Source organism: Vombatus ursinus, unplaced genomic scaffold (assembly GCF_900497805.2).
Source record: "Vombatus ursinus unplaced genomic scaffold, bare-nosed wombat genome assembly UNPS02014772.1, whole genome shotgun sequence".
Lineage (NCBI taxonomy): Eukaryota > Metazoa > Chordata > Mammalia > Diprotodontia > Vombatidae > Vombatus > Vombatus ursinus.
In genome coordinates, this window is record NW_020954550.1 from 20069721 (window position 1) to 20090944 (window position 21224).

The following is a 21224-nucleotide window of genomic DNA, read 5'->3' on the forward strand; positions in this document are numbered from 1 at the left end:
ATACATGCCTCGTCAGATTTATCGGAGAATTTGGACAAGGGTACCACAGAATGGGTATGTATAAATGGTTTGTAGGCTACATTGTTGGAGGGAGTACCCATGTCTATGAGAGCACAGATCATTAACAGATACATTGGGAAATCATACCACAAAATTGACCACGAATGTTGAAGCATTGAAAACAGGACAAAGTATAGAATGATAGCATCTATAAGACATCAAGAGAAAGAAAAACTAAATTTCTTTCATTACATTTAGTCCTTCGCGACTTCAAAGAAAGGAAACCTAAGAAAGGTTATGTAGTAAAAATAACAAGAAAATATTCAAAAGTGAAATTAATGTTTATATATATGCTCGTTAAGTACAGGACCTGTCCTTTGCCTTTCTTTGTATCCCCAACACATCGGCTGGTACATAGAAGGTGTTTAACAACTGCTTGTTGCCTTCACTTTTCATGATTTACATAAGGTCCTGATGCCCAGTGTAAGAAGGGATAAAACAGAAAGAGAAATGTAGACCAATACCACAAATTAATATTGACAGTAACATTTTAGCCAAAAAGTTGTAGCAATATACCCAAAAAAATTATTCATTATAATCAAATTGGATTTATATTAGGAATGAAAAGATGGTTCAACATTAGGAAAATATTTAAGAAGCTGGCATGATTCAGTGGAAAGAACGCTGGATTTGGAGTCGGGATCTGGGTTTGAATCCCAACTCTGCCACTTACAAACTATGTGACCTTGGACAAATCATTAAAACTTTATGGACCTCAGTTTTCCTAAATAAAATGAGAATGCTGGGCCAGATTACTCCTAAGGTCTCTTATAGCTCTAAATCTATGATCCCATGATCCAAATTAGCTTAATGGATCATATAAATAAAACCCATATAACTATGCCAATAGATTTAGAAAAAGCCTTCAGCAGAATCCAGCACTCATTTATGTTAAAAACTCTAACAAGCATAGACATGAAAGGGCCCTTTAATACAAAAACATATACTGAAAGCCAAGATCTAGTATTATTTGCAATGAAGAAACACTGGAAGCTTTCCTAGAAGGTTTATGACAAAAGCAAAAATGTCCCTTTCTCCACTATCATTTGACATAGTATTAGAAAAGCTAGCTTTAACAAGATAAAGAAATTAAAGAAATAAACATTAGCAAAGAGGAGAGAAAATTAACTCTATCTGCAGACAGTATGATTTTTACTTATAAAATGCTAAAGATATCCACAAAACAACTAACAGAGATGGTTAATAGCTCCGATAAAATTAGGGTAATAAGCAAGTCTGCAAATCATCACTATTTTCATATAGTACTAACAAAACCAAGAAAAAACTGATACTGAAATTGCATGAAAAATAAGTACAAAATGCATCGAACATCTGGAAATTAATATAGTCAGATACCTAGGGCATATATAAATAGAACTACAAAATGCTTTAGAAATAAGGGAATACCTAAATAATTGGAAACCATATTCAGTATTCATAGCTAGGTCCTGCCAACATATTAAAAAAATGATATCTAAGCTAATCCACAGATGTAATGTTATTCCAAGTTGATGATTTCTAGAAGTTGACAAAATTACAATAGCGAGGTTGATAAATGAAAAGTTAATAAATTCAAGGAAAATAAGGGATATGGGGAGGGAAGAGAATGGAGCATTCACATTACCAGATCTCAAATTATAGAACAGTAATTATCAAAAATATATGTTACTAGTTAGTTAAAGAGTAGAAAAGTAGATCACTGGAACAGACCAGATAAGAAGACCTAGAAGCAGAATACAGCAGCCTCTTATACCGTAAACCTAAGAGAACAAACCATTTGGAGGGTAGGGTAGGTCTCCTGGGAACTGCTGGGAAAACTAGAAAGCAGTTTGACAGAAAGAGTAGGTTTAGCTGGTACCGTTTGCCATATATCACAATGGATGTGACTTAAATCTAAAATTTAAATCTTAAAAAAAAAAAACTAGAGGAGAACAGAGGAAGATGCCTATTATAATGGTGAGATTGGGAGAGAATTCTTCATCAGACAAGTGAAGGAGGTGATTACAAAAGACAAAATAGAGAATGTTGACTATGCTTTATAAAAAAAAACTTTTCCATGAGTAGAATCAGTACAGCTAAAATGGAGAAGCCATTATAAGTCTGATATCCAAAATATATAGGGATTTGACACGAATATATTAGGCAGTGGGGCCAGCCATTTTAAAAAAAGGTGATACCAACTATCAGCAACCATGCACAGTCCTTCTGGGACAGGAGATAGAGCTGGCCTTGAATCCAGGAAAAAAGTGGGTTTGAGCCCTTCCTCTGTTTGACATCTACCTGTTTTGTGACCCTGGGCAGATCACTTAGCTCTAGTTGCTCTAGGCAACTTTCTAAGCCTGTAGGTTGCACCAAAGGTACTAACCTGCATTGGTGAATGGTTTCCTCACCTGGGAGTTCTCTACATGTTTGAAATCACAGGTGTCCAGTCTAACAGCTAACAGCTAACTGTATTTCTAAATGCTCCGAATTGGTAATAAGAGAAATGAGTTCTTTGTAGTTTGAAGTCTAAACATTTAAAGATAAAGTTATTGGGTAGGAACTGGAAAATGTGTGATGTCATTCTTTTAGGAAACACCTAGGTGAGGAAACTCCCTTGACCAAAGCATGTTAACATGCAAATATTAAATAGCCATTAGTACAGAAACATGTTTGCATTGGCAATATAAAAACAAGCCCTCTAACCGAAATTCTGTTTCAAAATCTTAATTGATGACTTGGTTAAAGATAAAGATAGCAGGCTTATTAAGTTTTTGGATAATGTAGAGCTGGGAGGGTCAATCAGCATGTTGGATGACTAAATGAACGATCTCAGCAGGCTGGAATAATGGACCAAATTCAGCACGGTAAAGTGTAATAGGGATAAATATAAAATCCTACAAGTAGGTTCAGAAGATCAAGGACACTAGTAGGGAATGTGTTTTGGTTGACCATATGAGTATATCTAGAAGAAGACAATCAGAGCAATGAAGGGATTGTTAGTCAGGGGGGAGGCGGGGTGGCTAAAGTCCTGTAAGTCACATTCTAGCTAATTTCAAATATTCCAGGAGCTCTTCTGGGGGAAGAAGATTAGATTTGCTCTGGGTAGCCCTGGAAGGGAGAGCTTAGGCCAGTGCATGGAAGTTACGGGGAAGCAGTTTTCAGTTTTTACCTAAGGAAGAACTTGTCGTGAGAGCTGCTGAGGGCACTGTTCCATGTCACTGTAAGGGATTCAAACGGAGGCTTAGCACATATTTGTTGGGGATGATCTAGAAGGGATTCCTTCCTTTTTTCAAGGAGAGAGTTGGACTGCAGAATTTCCAATCCTGACATTTGAGGGAATTTCTGGTTAAGGTAGAAAGGTTCCCAAAGATTGACATTTTCGAATGCACTTTTCTTAGGTGAGAACTAGAACCGTTGCTGAATGTGTAGCATTCTACTATATGTGGAAGAAATCAGAACGTTATGATTATTTTGCTCAACAAACAAGATTTGGGAAAAAACGATATAACCATCATCCTGGAGTCACGTAAGTATTTGAGATGCGCAGTTCTTATTCATCCCGATGTAGCTGTACCTTATCTGTGTAAATGTATGTAATTTCATGTTTTAATTCTACCATGCATTCGTGATCAGTAATGAAATATGAATGTGCATTTCTAGGGACTATATGGATCGCTTGGTAGATGAAACAGAAGCTCTTGGGGGAGCAGTAAATTCTTCAGCCTTAACGTCTAACCGGACCGAGCCTCTTCCTGACCAGCAATTAAGCATTCTGAATTCCTTCACTGCCAGCGACTTGACAGGTACAGTCAGCGTTTGAATTTTGGATACACATTTAGATAATCAAAATTTTGTGATACTTCTTTTCTGAGAAAGATGAAATAGAATCATTTCTCTCCATCTCTCTTTCAGCACTGACCAATAGTGTCGCTACAGTCTGCAACTCTCCAGACGTGAATTGCCTCGATGACAGCTTTCCTCCACTGGGCAATTTGCCCCGGGGACAAGTAAATCATGTGCCTGTTGTAACGGAAGAGTTACTTAACCTGCCTAGCAATGGTGAAAGTGATTGTTTTAATTTATTTGAGACTGGATTTTATCACTCAGAGCTAAACCCTATGAACATCTGCGGTGAAGAGTCAGAAAGACCAGCGAAGAGATTAAAAATGGGCATTTCTGTCCCTGAATCTTTTATAAATGATGTTTCTGTAAATAATCTGGGTGTGGACTTTGAAAATCACACACATCATATCACCAGTGCCAAAATGGCTGTCTCAGTGGCTGACTTCAGCAGTCTCTCTGCAAATGAGACAAATGGTTTCATCAGCTCCCACACTCTGCATCAGCACACTGCCCTTCACTCAGAGTGATTCCAATGGCAAACTCCAAAAACAGTGGGTCTGCAGTCCAGTAAACTTGATGGGAGCTATCAGGTTTGCTTAGTCTTTCACTGGAAGTCTGAACCTTTTTCACTATGACATCAGTGATGTCTTTGTATGTATAGAACTATATCTTGATTTATCAAGAGTAATTTCATTTTTCAATCCATAAATGTGGAAATGAACTATGATGTTCAGCAGAGTTTGGGACTAAGAATGAACTCTGTGGCGCAGCTTTAAGCTCTGCTTTTCTCTCTCTTTTTTTTTTCTTTTTGTGTTTTGTTTTGTTTTGTGTTTTCTTTTAAAGCCTGTAGACAGGGGCCACCATCTCAAAACCAGCACCGAAGTTCTGAGCTGAATGGGGTGGCTTCTTTCAGAGTCAATTCCTTTTGCTATAATAGATGCAGTGGAATAACAATGTTTACAGGTACCAATCCTGATCCCTGTGCGATGTAGCATTTTTTTTTTCGTTTTGTTTTGTTTTATTGTTTTATTTTTTAATTAAATAAAAGCAGGGGCAGGTTTCTTTAATTTAAACTGCACAAACATGCAAGGATGTTTTTTAAATGGAAACTTCTCTCATGTGATACTAAACTAGAGCACTTCGGTTTACAAAACAGCAAGTCCATCTTAATGGAAGCCAGCACAAGGGGCTGTGTGTGAGACGTATGAAGACCCCTGCTCGGATGAGACTGTGAAGTTCTAGGCCCTGGCTACCTTACACACAACGAGTCATGCCAGGAGGTTTTGTGTACTTAACTTCAGGCTAAAATTTGAAACTTCATGATAATTGTGTTTGATGATGTTTTATCCAAAATTTCCAAAATTGTAATATAACAGATTACACAGGTTATTGTGTAACTTAAACTGTCCTAAGGCAGTTGACATACAAAGGCACAGTGTGCAGAGCCTAGGATATTGCTCAGACATGGTTTACATTTAAGGACACCTCATAGGTTATTTGGAGTACTGCAGTTCAAAGTGTTACATTTAGGAGGGACCGTCTAGATTTTACACATAATGCAGTAGAACCTTGAAGTATATTTAAGCTTTTCAGGGGCTTAAATTACATCTGGAAAATGAAATAAGAGTTACTATCTCAAATCTGGTACTTTGCCACTTTAATTATTGGGAAATGATAGATGTCCAAATGCATCTTAGAGTCAATTTTACCTTTATTTTATTCCAAATGCATTGTAAGTGAAAAGTCATCTTCAGAAACTTTGTGTTTGGTGATTTTGTTTTTTATTACATGGATACCCATTAAATTACAGGGCAGATGAAAACAATGTGTAGTACAATATTAGTACGTAATAAACATCACGACTTTCACACATTAGACAAAAATTTCTTTAGTTGAAATGCAGTAGAATTCCTTCATTTTTTTCTTTGCACTGTCTTAGTAACACCGTTTTTGATTGCCACTAGTTGTGTTGCTTATAAAACCTTAAAAGTTTGGCTGCATTAGTGATATTTATAAGTATAGAGCGCTTCAAGGTTGTGCTGAGTTAGTAGGATTTAGTGACCTTATACAATAGTGTTGCAAAGGGAGGGTATTTATTATACAAACTGTAAACTGCATTGACATCCTTAATTTTGGATGAAGCACAGTCCTGTTTTTCTTTACAGCATTTGAAATGAAGATTGCTTTTTGAAGTGCTTACGCAGTAGTAGCACATCTACCATAAGCAGCATTAGTTTAGCACAGTGGACAAAAGTAGTTAAAATGGTAACTTCTTTAAAATCAGTTCACTAACATACATCTGAAATATATAATAATTCTTGTAAGTACACAGTAATAACGGGTAGCCTGGGCCCTGTGTTGTACTCTGTGACATTTTTAGCCAAGTTGTCTGTCAGCTTCTTGTTGCTGTGTTTTTGTGCTAAACTTTGTACCTTGTTTCTTTTGTTAAAAATCAAAACATTTTATGTGATTTAGTAGAATACTGGCCATAATCTTCCATTGTTATGCATTTGAGTTTAACTCTGGGTTTACAGTGGCTGGTCTGTGTAAAATCATTTACACAAAGATGACTGAATGCTAATACCAGTTGCACTTAAATGAACATGCCCATTCTCAGTAGCTGATGCAGTAATATATTCAGTTTATCTATGCATTGCTGGGATCTTGATGTAGATGGAGACGGTCTAGTTTCTTATCTAAAGTTTGGATTGTCAGCAAGTTGAATGGACACTTTAGTTATTTAATAAAGATTTTTGACCAAAATCCAGAAAATGGTATGAGAGAAAAATGAATTCCGGCTAGTATAATAGATTTTTAAATGCCAATCTGATTTTAGCCTCTTGGGGAGTGCTAGCTAGCTGGTAACGTTTACTTTTAATTCCTTGTTAAAATGAGGCAATAATTTGCAAGATTTTGTATATACATGTAAATTCTGCATATCTTTTTAGATATCTAATTCAATATTTTCTGACTACTTCTGCCATGTATAGTACCATTTTTGTGCATGCTTGATGTGACATTCATAAATTGTACCACTATGACTTTATTCATGTAAAATAGCTATTTATTGAATTTTCCTTTTAAAGCTGGACTTATCTATTTTTCTCTCGTTTTTAAGCATCTTAATGGAGAATTTGTTACTGTTTATTAAAAGAATTGCGTTTAAGAGTTAGCATGAAGAAAACTGAGCTGCAATCATATGAAGAAACTCTATTGCCTTTATTCTTACTTGTTGAAGCACAATTCTTATAACAAACTGTGATGAATTCTTTTTTTCTTTGCCGCATTTTTTTTTTCATATGAACAAACCAAAAATCCATGATGAGCAATTGCAGTGTTGGTGGATATCTTTGTGTACAGGGAATCTGACGAGGACAGCTGATTCATTTAGAAGTGTAACTGGTGCTGTGATGATAGCAATACTTTTCTTTTGTTAGTCATATTTCATCTTTCCATGCTAGCTTTTTAAATGTTTAGTTTTCCTCTTGTCATGGTCAACTGCTGAATTTACTTGAAGGATGTACAATACTGTTTGCTGAAGAATACAGAAGTGTGTACAATTAGGTCAAAGAATTGTGCAATTATTTCCTTTTTTTTTTTTTAAATTGAGGGTCATAAATGTGTGAGAACTTCAAATCTAGTAGAGCATAGTGATACTATTTAATTTAACCAAAGTCTCTAGTAAATATCTCAACTTTGAATGTAAACTAATGAATAAGCCTGACCAACAAGGAGATTGTTTGCCCAGAGTTACAAGCACATTGTCTACAAATGGGAATTGAAAATAATTTATAAAAATATTGACATGGTTACTATGTTTTTTAAAAAGTTCCTAATTTTTCACTAAAAGGAAACTCTTAGCAGTTATATTGTTAAAATATGGTAGGTATTAATATTCCTTTTAGACGACCAGTGATTCCAATTGTCCCAGTTTGAAATAAGTACCCTGTGAGTATGAGATAAATTAGTGACAATCAGAACAGGTTTTAGTATCAGATGTTCAAGAGGAAGTCGCTATTGTTGCATTGACTTTAATATTTGTACATAAACACTGATTTTTTTGAGCATTATTTTGTATTTGTTGTACTTTAATACCTGGTGTACAGTTCCAGAAATAAATGTCTGGAAATCTTTTTTTCCTTGGTTCGTCTGTGTATTTGCAGTGGGTGACTTTTCAGTTAAAGGGGCCAGAAATCCTTAACATGCCAGTAGATTAAGTTAATGCTCTTTGAATTTTATAGCAGCCTCAGAAATAATCATTTTTTTAGACTAAATGAGATTTAGGGTAAATGAGTAATGTTTTTGGTTTTAAAATGTTTAAAGAGGGTTTTCTTTGGGTGGGGTATAGAGGGTGGGCTATGATTTCATTGGTGTGGGGAATTCCCAGTGTGGCCTCCCCTTCCATCTGTGGAGATGGGTAACTCCTCTGGAATTTAGCATCTTAGAGAATTACCTGAGGGACTGAGAGGTTAACTAGCTTGCCTGTGGCCACACAGCCAGTCTGTGTCAAGAGGCAGGACTCGAATCCAGGTCTGACCAACTCCAAAGCTAGCCCTCTTGCCACTATGCCAGGCTGCCACACCTTAGGTTTTTAAATCATTTAAAAACTCCTCAAGATACTCTAAACAATTGTTTCAGTCTAAAAATGTAAAGATATCACAGAATAAAGCTTTATGTATATGTATATATTTTGTTTAAAGTTTTGAGTTCCAAATTCTGTCCCTCCCTCCCTCCTCTCTTCTCTCTTTGAGATGGTAATCAATCAGATATAGGTTATACTTGTGCAATTATGTAAAACATTTCCATATTAGTCATTTTGTATGAGAAGACTCAAAAGAAAAAAAAATGAAAGGAAGTGAAAAATAGTATGCTTCAGTCTGTATTCACTCTATGAGTTCTTTCTCTAGAGGCGGATAGCATGCTTCATCATTAGTCCTTCGGGACTGTCTTGGATCCTTGTATTGCTGAGAACAGCTAAGTCATTCACAGTTCTTCATCTAACTATTTTGCTTTTATCATGTACAATGTTCTTCTGGTTCTGTTCACTATGCATCAGTTCATGTAAGACCAGCTTTTTCTGAATCATCCTGCTTGTTATTACTTATAGCACAATAATATTCCATTACAATCATATACTACACACAGCTTGTTTAGCCATTCCCGGATTGATGGACATCCCTTTGATTTCCAATACAGAATAGAGCTCATTACCTTTTTGAGATAATGTATAGAATATTCAAAGTGAGTAAGTAAGTCTGTTTACTTTCTCAAGAATATTCATGGTGTTATTTAATTAATGAATTCTGTACTTTTTCTAGTTTGAGTTGTAGGAGCCAGAACTCTATGATATATTATATCCCATGTCCTGTATATACCGCAGTGCCTACCGTCTTCTCCAGCAGATTGCCCCCTCTAGCATCCCTGTGCTCTCTCTCATCTTCAGTTTTCCCCCATCAGCTGGCTCCTGCCCCGACACCTGCAAACATCCTTAAAAAACCCTCACTCGGTCTGACCATCCCAGCTGGTGATCAGTCTTAGCTCTCTTCCCCCTTCTCTGCTAAATGAGAAAGTCTACACTCAGTGCCTCCATTTCCTCCCTCTACTTAAGTCTTCTACAACTTGAATCTGGTTTCCAACCTTGCCTTTCAACGGAAACTGCTCCCTCCAAAGTCACCAGGCTTTCCAAATCTAATGGCCTTCCCTCAGTCTCTGTTCTTCACCTGTCTGCATCCTTTGACAATGCTAATCGCTCTCCCTTTACATCTAGACGCTACCAGTCTGATTGTTCCTCTGCTGCCTCTTCACATCCAGTTCACTGTGCACTGTAGTGTCCCCTGAAGGATCTACCCCAGGCCGTCCTTTCCCTTTACACTCTGCTCCATGGGTTCAGTTATCAGGATTCTCAGAACATTTCAGCCCTGCATTTTTCAGTTCTCCAGTCTTCCATCACCCGTCTTGAACTAAATGCCCCATAGGCATCCCAAACTCAACATAGCCACGATAGAACTCATCTTTCCCCCCAAAAAACTTCCTCTCTATCCAACTTTCCTATTACTCTTGAGGGCACCACCCAGGCTTGTAACCCCTATATCATCCTCTAGTCACACGCCCCATACAGCCAATCTGTTGTCAAGTCCACAAACATTTATTAAGCACAGTGCCAGGCTCGAGGGGGACAAAGATTGTCCAAAAGGCCCTGCTCCCGAGGAGCTCACCGTGTAATGAGGGAGACAACTATGTGCAAACAAAGACATACAAGCTATATATACAGAAAATCAACCTACACGACACTAAGGATTAAGGGGAATTGGAAAAGTCTTCTTGTAGAAGGTGGGATTTTAGTCAGGACTTAGTAAGCCAGGAGACTGAGATGAGAAGGGAGAGAAGTTGACAGCCAGTGAGAAGGCCTGGACTGAGGAGGGGTAGTTCTCTTGTGTGAGGAACAGCGGGGACGGGGACGCCAGAGCCACTGGATCTCACGCGGAGGGAGCAAGATGGGAGAAGGTGTGAGGGGAGGAAGGGCTGTGAGCAGCGGAGAAAGGGCTGTGAGCAGCGGAGAGTCTTCTGTTTGATTGTATTTGGAGCCACGGGAATTATTGTCGAGTCTTGCTGTTTCTACGTTTGCATCATCTTCCTCTGTGCCCCCTTCTCTTCTCTGACACAGCCGTCAGCCTGATAGAAACCCTCATCACCTCGTACCTAGACTATTGCAATAGCCTTCTGGTCATTCTCCCTCCTCAACTCTCTCTTCACTCCGATCCACCCTCCACTCAGCTGCCAAAGTGATTTTCCTAAAGCACAGGTCTCTTCATGTCATCCCCATATTCAGTAAATTCCGGGAGACTCCATATTACTTTCAAGGTAAAATATAAAATGTTCTGTTTGACACTGAAACTCGCAGAGGCAGCTGGTAGCACAGGGGATAGAATGCTGGGCTTGGAGTCAAGAAGACAAGTTCAAATGTGATCTCACGCTTACTAGCTGAGAGCCCCTGAGCAAGTCACTTAACCTCTGTCTGCCTCAGTTTCCTCACTGTAAAAATGGGGATCGTAATAGCACCTATGTCCCAGGGTTGTGATGAGGATCAAATGAAATCATATTTATAAAGCACTTAGCACAGTACTTGGCACATAATAGATGCTTAATAAATGCTAGTTTCCTTCCTTCCTTCCTTCACAACCTAGTCCCTTCCTGTTCTCGGCTTCTTATACTTCCCTCCATGTACACCAGGATCCAGCTACACTGACCTGCTTTGCTGTTCCTAACACATACCCCTCAATCTCCAAACTCCTTGCCTTTTTTTTCTTTTTGAATTAAATTTTATTTTTTTCAATCAGCAAAAATCTGCCTTCTCTCCTTCCTTCACTTTACCACCACCACTACCATCTCCATTGAGAAAGAAAGAAAAACAAAACCCCCGTCATGAACTTGTATAGGCAAGCAGAACAAATTTCCATATTGGTTATGTCAAAAAAAAATATGTTTCATTCTGCAACTCTAAGTGTTTCGCTTCTCTTTTTCATCATGAGTCCTGTAGAATTGCGGTTGGTCAGTACGTTGGTTAGAGTTCCTCTGGCTTTCAGAGTTGTTTGTCTTTACCATGTTGTTGTCATTGTATAAATGATTCTCCTAGTTCTGCTCTCTTCACTCTGCATCAGTTCGTGTAAGTCTTCCCAGGTTTCTCTGAAACCACCCACTTCATCATTTCTTACAGCATAATAGCATTCCATCACATCTATATACCTATAACTTGTTCAGGCATGGGCACCCCTTCAGTTTCCAATTCTCTGTGACCCCAAAAAGAGCCATAAATACTGTCATACATCCTTAGAGTTTGTTTTACTTAGGCTTAATCCCTCCCTTAATCTATCTTCCCTGTCCTCCTTATTTCCCTGTTGAATGAAATGTATTTCTGTGACCATGTGTGTGCGTTCCTCCCTCCTTTGCTCAGTTCAGATGGTGATGAGCTTTGTGTCAGCCTCACCCTTTACCTCTTCCTCCTTGTTTGTAAGGCATTTGAGATAATTTTCCCTAACTTTCATCTTCTCCTCCAGTGTATATTCCTTTCTCCCTCTGTCTTCACTCTTCTTTTAAGACGACGAAGTTATAACAGAACCATGCCCAGTCCTTCTGTGTAATTAGCTTCCCTCTGTGAAGATGATGATGATAGGGTTCAGAAAGCTCATTTCCCTGTTTAGAATACAAGCAGTTTATCCTTGTTTAGTCCTTTCTCATTTTTTCATTCGTGTTTACCTTTTATGCTTCTTTTCATCCCTGTGTCTGAACTTCAAAGCTTCTAGGAGGTTTCAGTCTTTTCATCAGGAATGCTTAGAGGTCCTCTACTGCATTAAAAATTCATTTTTCCCCCTGTAGGATTAAACTCAGTTTTTCTGGCTAAATTATTCTTGGTTGTAAGCCCTTGACATATTTCAAGCTCTCCACTCTTTGACAGTAGTAGTTGCTAAATTGTGTGTGAGTAACTATAGGTTCTTGGTACTTGAATTCTTTCTCTCTGCTCCCAGTATTTTTTCTTTGACCTGGAAACTCTGGATTTTAGTTATGATGTTCCTGAGAGTTTTCATTTTCGGTTTCCTTTCAGGAAGTGAACAGTGGATTCTTTCTATTCCTATTTTGTCTTCTGGTTCTAAGAAACCTATGCAATTTTCTTTAATGATTTCTTTATTTAAAAAAAATAGTATTTTATTTTTTCCAATTATATATAAAAACAATTTTTAACATTCATTTTTACATAATTTTGAATTCCATGTTTTTCTCCCTCCTCCCCCCACCTTCCTGAAATGGTAAGCAATTTGATATGTTATATATGTGCAATCATGTAAAATATATTTCCATATTAGTCATGTTGCAAAAGAAGAAATAGACCAAAAGGAAAACAAATTACAAAAAAAAAATAAAGAAAGTGAAAATAGTATGCTTTGATCTGCATTCAGAGTCCATCAGTTCTTTCTCTGGATGTGGATGACATTTTCCATCATGAGTCCTTTGTAATTGTCTTGAATAAATGAATTCTTGAAATAGGACGTTTAGGCTTTTATTTTTCTTTGTCATGGTTTTTAGGTAATCTGATGATTCTTAAATTTTGTTCTCCTTTATCTGTTTTCCAGGACAATTGTTTTAGCTATGAGATACCTTATATTTTCTTCTATTTTCTTTTTTTAGTCTTTTGACTTTGTGTTATTATTCCTTTGTCATCAGTTTCTCTTTGGCCCATTTTAATTTTCATGGAGTTTGTTGCTTGGGCAAGGTTTTGTACCTTTTGTGGCAAGCTGTTCATTCCCTTTCCAATTCTTTCTTCTATGTCTCTCATTCCTGTCCTGGTTATTCCCCTACAAGCCTCAGACCAGGCTAGAAGCTGGAACTGAGACTCAGTACCAGCTCTGAGGGTCAGGATGCACACCTGCTGCTTGCTTCTGAATTTGTTCCTTGCTTGTCACACATTCTAGAGCCCATCACCACCCCTCACACTAGAACACCACAGGAGCTCACTGTACTTTGTCTGGCTACCCTGCCATTTTGGTTGTACCAACTCTGTGCCTTTTCAATGGCTACCTCCCATGCCTGGAATGGTCTCCCTCCTCACCTCTGCCTCCAATCTTCCCTGGCCTCCTTCAAGATTTAGCTCAAGATTTCTGGGAGCCAAGATGGTGGAGTAAGCAGTAAATTGCTGTAATTCTCCCACGTTCACCCCTAAATGACCATAAAATAGTGCCTCAAAATAAATCCTGGAACAGTAGAACCAGCAAAAAGATGGCATGAAACAATCTTTCAGCCCAAGAAACTTAGAAGGTTGGCAAAAAAGGTTCAGTTCACTCAGGTAAAAAGGGAGCGTATTCCAGGATAGGAAGCAATCCAAGAAGCCAGCAGCAAGCCCCATCTCTGCAAACCAGCAGGAGATCCTGAGCCTCAGTGTGGTGGACCAGGCAAATGCCGATACCAGGACCCCTCGCAAGCCTCAGCATAGCCAGGGGAACCAGCGGACTCCAACTCCAGACTCCAGAACCACCACATGCTTCAGTGTAGCCACAGACAAACAGGCATCCTCTAGCATGACAAAAAAGTAGTCCAGATCTCCATGTGCTTCAGCATAGCCCCAGGGAAATACAGAAATACCCCACCAGCCTCAACACAGGTCAGACACCACCACTAGGACCCCAGCTTAGCACCAGATAAGCTTGCCAGACCCCTATGGCCTCCAGCAGCACCAGTCACATCCTATCAATACCTACTCAGCACAGCACCAATACGAGGGTCCCTCCCGGGCCTCCGGGCAACATCAGCACATCACCAGGTAAATAGGCATGGTCTGCAGCCACTGGTACAAGAAGCCTGAGACAGTACGCCTTCTACCCTGGAAGCAGAGCTCAAATGTAAAAGAAAGGAAGAAGGCTGGGGGAAAAAAAGATGTGTAAACAAACAAACAAACAAAAAAGAACAATAACAGAAAAAAGAAGAAGAAGAAGAAGAATCTGACCATAGAAAGTTATTATGGTGACAGGGAGAACCAAGACACAAACTCAGAAGAGGACAACAATTTCAAAATACCTATGGGTAAAACCCCAAAGAAAAACAGGAAGTGATCTCAAGCCCAGAAAGAACCCATGGAAGAGCTCAAAAAGGAGCTTAAAAATCATATATGAGAGTTAGAAGAAAAAAATGGTAAAAGAAATTAAAGTGATGCAAGAGAATTATGAAAAAAAAGTGTCAACAGCTTGGAAAACTGCTTAAAAAGTAGAGCTGGCTAAATGGAAAAGGAGATACAAAAATCTACTGAAGAAAACAATTCCTTAAAGACTACAGTTGGCCAAATGGAAAAGAAAGTACAAAAGCTAATAGAGGAAAACAATATCTTAAAAGTTAGAATTGGACAAGTGTAAGCTAATGACTCTAGGAGACATCAAGAATAAAACAAATCCAAAAGATTAAAAAATGGAAGAAAAATGTAAAATGCCTCATAGAAGAAACAACTGACCTGGAAAATAGATCGAGGAGAGACAATATCAGAATCACTACCTGAAAGCCATAATCAAAAGGAGAAACCTGGACAGCATCTTTCAAGAAATTATTGAGGAAAACTGCCCTGATGTCCTGGAATCAGAGGGCAAAACAGGCATTGAAAGAATCCACCAGTCAACCTCAGGAAGGAGATCCCAAAATAAAAACTCCAAGAGACATTATAGCCAAATTTCAGAACTATCAGGTCAAGGAAAAAATACTACAAGTGGCCAGAAAGAAACAATTCAAATATCAAGGAGTCACCATCAGGATTACACAGGACTTGGAAGCTGCAACATTAAAAGATCATAGGTCATGGAACATGATATTCCAGGGGGCAAAGGAGCTAGGACTACAACCAAGAATCACTTAGCTGGCAAAAATTAATTATAATACTCCAAGGGAAAAAATGGTTGTTCAATGAAATAGAAAGATTTCAAGTTTTCATAAGTAGAAGACCAGAACTAAACCAAAAATTGGACCTCCAATATCAAAACCCAAGAGAAGCATAAACAGGTAAAAAGGAAAGAGAAAACATAAGGGATTCAATAGAGCTAAATTATTTACATCCCTACATGGGAAGATGATACTTGTAATTCCTGAAAATTGTATCACTAATAGTACAGCTAGAAGGAATATACATATATATAAGGTGAATTTGAGAGAATGACATAAAAAAATAAGGGATGAGAAAGAAGAGTACAATGGGTGCAGAAGGAAGGGAGAAATAGAGTGGGGTAAATTATTTCAAAGGAAGAGGCACAAAAGACCTGTTACAATGGAGGGGAAGATGGGAGGATAGGCAGCAAGAATCACTTGAACCTTACTCTCATCAGTTTTAACTCAAAGAGGGAATCATATACACAACCAGTTGAATATAGAAATCTATCTTACCTGACAGGGAAGTAAGGTGGATGGAGATCAACTAAAGGTGCAGTGGGGACTGACAGAAGAGAAGGCAGATCAGGGAGGTGGTAGACAGAAACAAAACATTGGTGAGAAGGAAAAGAGTGAAAGGATAGAGAGGACAGACAAGAGAAGAATAGGATGGAGAGAAATACACGGGTAGCAATCATAACCATAATGTGAATGGGATGAACTCTCTCATAAAATGGAAGCAGACAGCAGAATGGATCAAAAACCAGAATCCCACAATGTGGTTGTTTACAAGAAACACACTTGAAGCAGAGAGACACACTCAGAGTAAAGATAAGGGACTAGAGCAGAATCTATTATGCTTTAGCTGAAGCAAATGAAGCAGGGTAGCAATCCTGATCTTAGACAAAGTAAAAGTGAAAATGGACCTAATTAAAAGATATAAGAAAGGAAACTACATCTTGCTAAAAAGGTACCATAGATAATGAAACAATATCAATACTAAACATATTCACCAAGTGGTATAGTATCCAAATTCTTAAAGGAAAAGTTAAGTGAGTTACAGGAAGAAACAGATAGCAAAATTATACTAGTGGGGGACCTCAACTGTCCCCTCTCAGAACTCAATAAATTCAACCAAAAAATAAACAAGAAAGAAACTAAGGAGGTAAATAGAATATTGAAAAGTTAGGTATGACAGACCTTTGACATGATTTAGGCATAAAGGGTGACACCATAAGCAAATCAGAAGAGCAAGGAACAGTCTACCTGTCAGATCTAAGAAGAGGGGAAGAATTCATGACCAAACAAGAGATAGAGAGCATTACAAAATGTAAAATAGATCATTTTGAGTCAAATTTACAAGAATACAAGCCATTCCCCAATTGATAAATGGTCAAAGGATATGAACAGGCAGTTTTCAGATGAAGAAATCAACACTATCTATAGGCATATGAAGAAATGCTCTAAATCACTTTTGATTAGAGAAATGCAAATTATAAGAACTCTGAGATACCACCACTATCAAATTGGTTAATTGACAGAAAAGGGAAATGATAAATGCTGGAAAAGATGTGAGAAAATTAGGACACTAATGCACTGTTGGTGGAGTTGTGAACTGATTCAATCATTCTGGAGAACAATTTGGAACTATGGCCAAAGGGCAACCAAACTATGCATATCCTTTGATCCAGCAATACCACTACTAGGTCTATAGCCCAAAGAGATAATAAAAAAGGGGAAAGGACCCACAGGTGCAAAAATATTTATAGCAGACTTTTTGTTGTGGCAAAATATTGGAAATTGAAGAGATGCCCATCAATTGGGGAATAGCTGAACAAGCTGTGGTATATGAATATAATGGAATACTATTTTGGTATAAGAAATGATGAACAGGCAGATTCCAGAGAAACCTGGAAAGACTTGTACAAACTGATGCAAAGTGAAATGAACATAACCAGGAAGACATTTTACATAGTATCAGCAACACTGTGTGATGATCAATTACTAATAACTTGGCTATGCTGTCCACATCCACCTAAAGAACTGATGGTCTGAATGCAGATCAAAGCATATTTTTTTTCACTTATTTTATTCTTGCTCACAGTTTTTTTTTTACTTTTGATATATTTCTTCTTTCACAACTGTGACTAATATGGGAATATTTTTACATGATAGTACATGTATAAACTATATCAAACTACCTACCATTTTAGGAAGGAGGGAGGGGAGGGAGGGAGAAAAATTTGGGACTCAAAATCTTGTAAAAATTAATGTAAAATTTTTTCCTTGGTTAACAGGGAAAAAATTTATGTCTAAATCTAAAATACAATTTCATAAATTGTTCTTATAGGCTCTTCCCATTGACTTGGATTTTCAGTACTTCTGTCTAACACTGATCCCTGGGGAACCCTACCATATATCTTTCGCTACTCAGAGAAGGACCTACCCTTTATGACTCTATTTGTGACAAAAGTCTTCTGTTTCCAATCCCATGGTAACTCAATTTTTCAAATAGCCTTTGGTGCACAATCTTACTAATGACTTTCTGCCTATCTAAATGGATTACTTTCCCTGATTCTCTTTTTTTTTTTTTTTTAAGGCAATTGGGGTTAAGTGACTTGCCCAGGGTCACACAGCTAGTAAATGTCAAGTGTTTGGTCTGAGGCCGGGTTTGAACTCAGGTCCTCCTGACTTCAGGGCCAGCCCTCCTGATTCTCTTTCAACCCACATTACCTTCTGGGAAAACTAACAAATTAGTCAGGCACTCTTTCCCCTCCTATAAACAATGCTATTATTCCCTCCGTGGCTTGACTGTCAAGTGATGCTAGTCATTATTGATTCCACCAACTTGCCTGGCACAGAGGTAAGATTCAATGGTCAATAGATCCCAGCATCCTCTCTGGAACCCTTTTTATGAATGGGGGCTAACTACAGAAGCTATTAACCAGTCTCCTAGCAGAGAGAAAGTCTAACCATAGGTTATGTGTTCTGTCTAAAGTTTCATGTCTTCCCTCTTGTTCCTATGAAACTTCCAAGGTGTACTTGGTTATTTGATGTATCAGCATCTATTTTATTGACCAGATCTAGAACAAACTGCATTATTTGATCTAATATTTATTCATTGTAAAGGAGTTCAGAGATAACCTGGTCTAATTTCGCCATTTTAAAATATAGACACTGAGGCCCAAGGAGTTGGTGACTTGCCTGTGGTCATACAACTCATTAGTAGTACAAGTGGCACTAGAGCCCAGGTCTCCTGACTCTCAGAACAGTGTTTTTTTCCACTGGATAGATTATATTGCTTGTACTTCAACATGTTTGATTAAAGGTTCAACATGGACATGGCAATCTCCTTTCCTAATTTAATTCAACAAATATTTATTAGATGCCTATTATATATTGGGCACTGTTTCAGGTCCTGAGGAGAGGAAGACAAAAAACAACAACCACCCCAATCCTTACCTTTAAAGAGTTTAAATTCTATTTGGGGAAGGTAACATGTAAAAAGTAAGTATAAGAATTTGAGGGAAAAAAAAACACATTAAAGTATGGGAATCAAAGAATGTGATACAGGAAGTGGTCTTTGAACCAAGCCTTGAAGGAAAATACACATTCTATGAAGTGACAGTAATGAGGCAGCGCGTTATAAGCGTCAAAGGCCCAAAGACAACTGAAGACAATATCAGTTTGGGGAAGAGCAGGTGGGACAATTTTGGTGGAATTTGAGAGTGAGGGAAGGGGAGATATATGAAATAAAACTGATAAAAAGTAGGCTGCAGCCAGGTTGTAAATGGCTTTAATATTGATTTGAAATTTTTGTATTTTACCCAAAAGGCAACAGGGAGCCACCACAGATGTCTGAGCAGAGGAGTTATATTAACGAAAAAGATTATTTTGCTAGATGTGTGGAGAAAGAATGAAAGCAAATGGAAGTTGAAGGCACACAGAGCAATTAGAAGGATGTGCAATAGCCCAGGTGAGTGGTCATAAGGAGACTAGGGTGGTGACAATATGAATAGAGAGAAGGGGACAAAATTAAGAGATGCTGTGGAAGTACAATCACCAGGAGTTAGAGAAAGGGGATAAGCATTTAGAGAGCACCCACTGTGTACCAGACACTGTACAAATATTGTCTCATTTGATCCTCATGACAACCCTTTAAGGTAGGTGATATTGTTATCCTCATTTAAAGTTGGGAAACTGAGGCAAAAAGATTAAGTGACTTGCCCAGGTTCACACAGCTAGTAAGTATCTGAAGCTGGATTTGAACTCAGATTTCCCTGAGTCTGAGCCCAGCACTCTCTCCACTGCACCACCAGCTGTCTCTGGAGATGTAGGAAATGACAGAGATGGAAGACACAAGGAGGACTCCCAAGTTGCCGGTCTGGGTGACTAGAAGGACGATGGTATCCTCAAAAGCAAGAGGTAAGTTTTAAGGATGGAACAGATAGCTAGCGTCACATTGTACAAGATGCATTTGAGATGCCTACAGAACATCCAGATAGAAGTCTGTAGCAGGCAGTTAGTGATAGGGCTTGAGCTCAAAAGATTAGTGTTGGATGGATATTTGGGGGTCATTTTTGAAGAAATGGTGATTGAACTCATGGGAGTTGAGGAGATCACTAAGAAAGGAATAACTAATAATCAATGACAACCAAAAAACTAGCAAGCTAGTAAATTTTGGTAAAAAAAAAAAGTTTTTGTCTAGCATTTATGTAATATTTTTTGATTTGCTAAGCATTATACAAACATTTATCCCCATCAAAACCCTGGGAGGTAAGTGCTATTGTTAACCCCATTTCACAGATGAGGAAACTGAGGCAGGCAGAGGTTAAGTGACTTGCCTAAGGTCGAACTGCTAGTAAGTGTCTGAGGCAGGATTTGAACTCGGGTCTTCAAACTACAGATCCAGTGCTCTGTCCACTATACCCCCAGGTGCCTGTGATCCGTCACTGTAAGAATCCAGGGCCAGTTATTTTACAATTATGTGCCATATTAAGAAGAAGGAAGTAGACCAGTGTCCTCCCCTTCCCCCTTCCCCCAGTAGACAAGACAGTATCATCGCTTTCTCTCCCCTCAGGGAGACTGAGGAAAGGTAGGGTTGCTGTGAAAAATCAGAGGAGATGATGTATACAAAGCATTTTGTTGTTATTGTTGTTTTAATGTTTATTTTCAGTTTCAAATTGTCTTTCTCCCTCCACCCCTCCTCCACTCATTGAGACATAAAGCATTTTGTAAACTTGCAAGTGAGAATTCTGTAATCTACTGCCATCGTTAAAGCAAAGGCATTAAGAAGTCAATAGTTAAGGGCTTTGTAGCAACCCTTCTCAGTCTAGAATTCGATGGGCCAAGTCAGAGGTAGCTTGGTGGCGCAGGGGAAAGAGCACTAGGCCTGGGGTCCCAAAGATGACAGCCTGCCCCCACCAGTTCGGATCCAGCCTCAGATACTTACTAGCTCTACAACACTGGGCAAGTCGCTTAAACTCCTTTTGCCTGAGTTTTCTCAACTGCCAAATAATAGCACCTACCTTTTCCAGGCCTATTGTGAGGATCAAATGAGACACTATTTGTTAAGCATTTAGCACAGTGCCCAGCACATAGTAGGTGTTTAAAAAATGCTTATTCCCTTCGCCTAGGCTCCTATGGGCCAAGTGAGAAGAAACTCTTTTAATTTCACACCTAATGTGACCTAATGACAGCCATAGCAATCCCATTCCCAATCCCATCCTTCCTTGAAAGGGAGGATGAGATTCTTAATAAGTCTGGAACACATCGAAGCTACAAAAAGAATGAACAATGTTGTTCCAACACCAAATGAGGTCCGTTAATGCTTTGCCTGTTAATGCTACAGAATCAGAACTCCATCTTGGGGATATGCAAGTAAACAAAAGAGACAATGAAAGGATATGTTCAGGAAGCTGATTTTAATTTAATAAGTTATCACGCAT

General features: G+C 38.4%; 1 protein-coding gene across 6 annotated transcripts in view; it reads left to right on the forward strand.

The window, feature by feature from the left end:
• Window positions 1-8021, forward strand: part of MIER3 (MIER family member 3) — a 33429-nt gene extending 25408 nt beyond the window's left edge. For all 6 annotated transcript variants that reach the window (XM_027863413.1, XM_027863410.1, XM_027863411.1 and 3 more), the window contains 3 exons: window positions 3441-3568; window positions 3703-3845; window positions 3955-8021. In XM_027863413.1, coding sequence (XP_027719214.1) covers window positions 3441-3568; window positions 3703-3845; window positions 3955-4412 — 729 coding nt within the window. In that variant the 3' untranslated portion in view covers window positions 4413-8021. The remainder of the gene's footprint in view (window positions 1-3440; window positions 3569-3702; window positions 3846-3954) is intronic.
• The last annotated feature ends 13203 nt before the right edge of the window (window positions 8022-21224 follow it).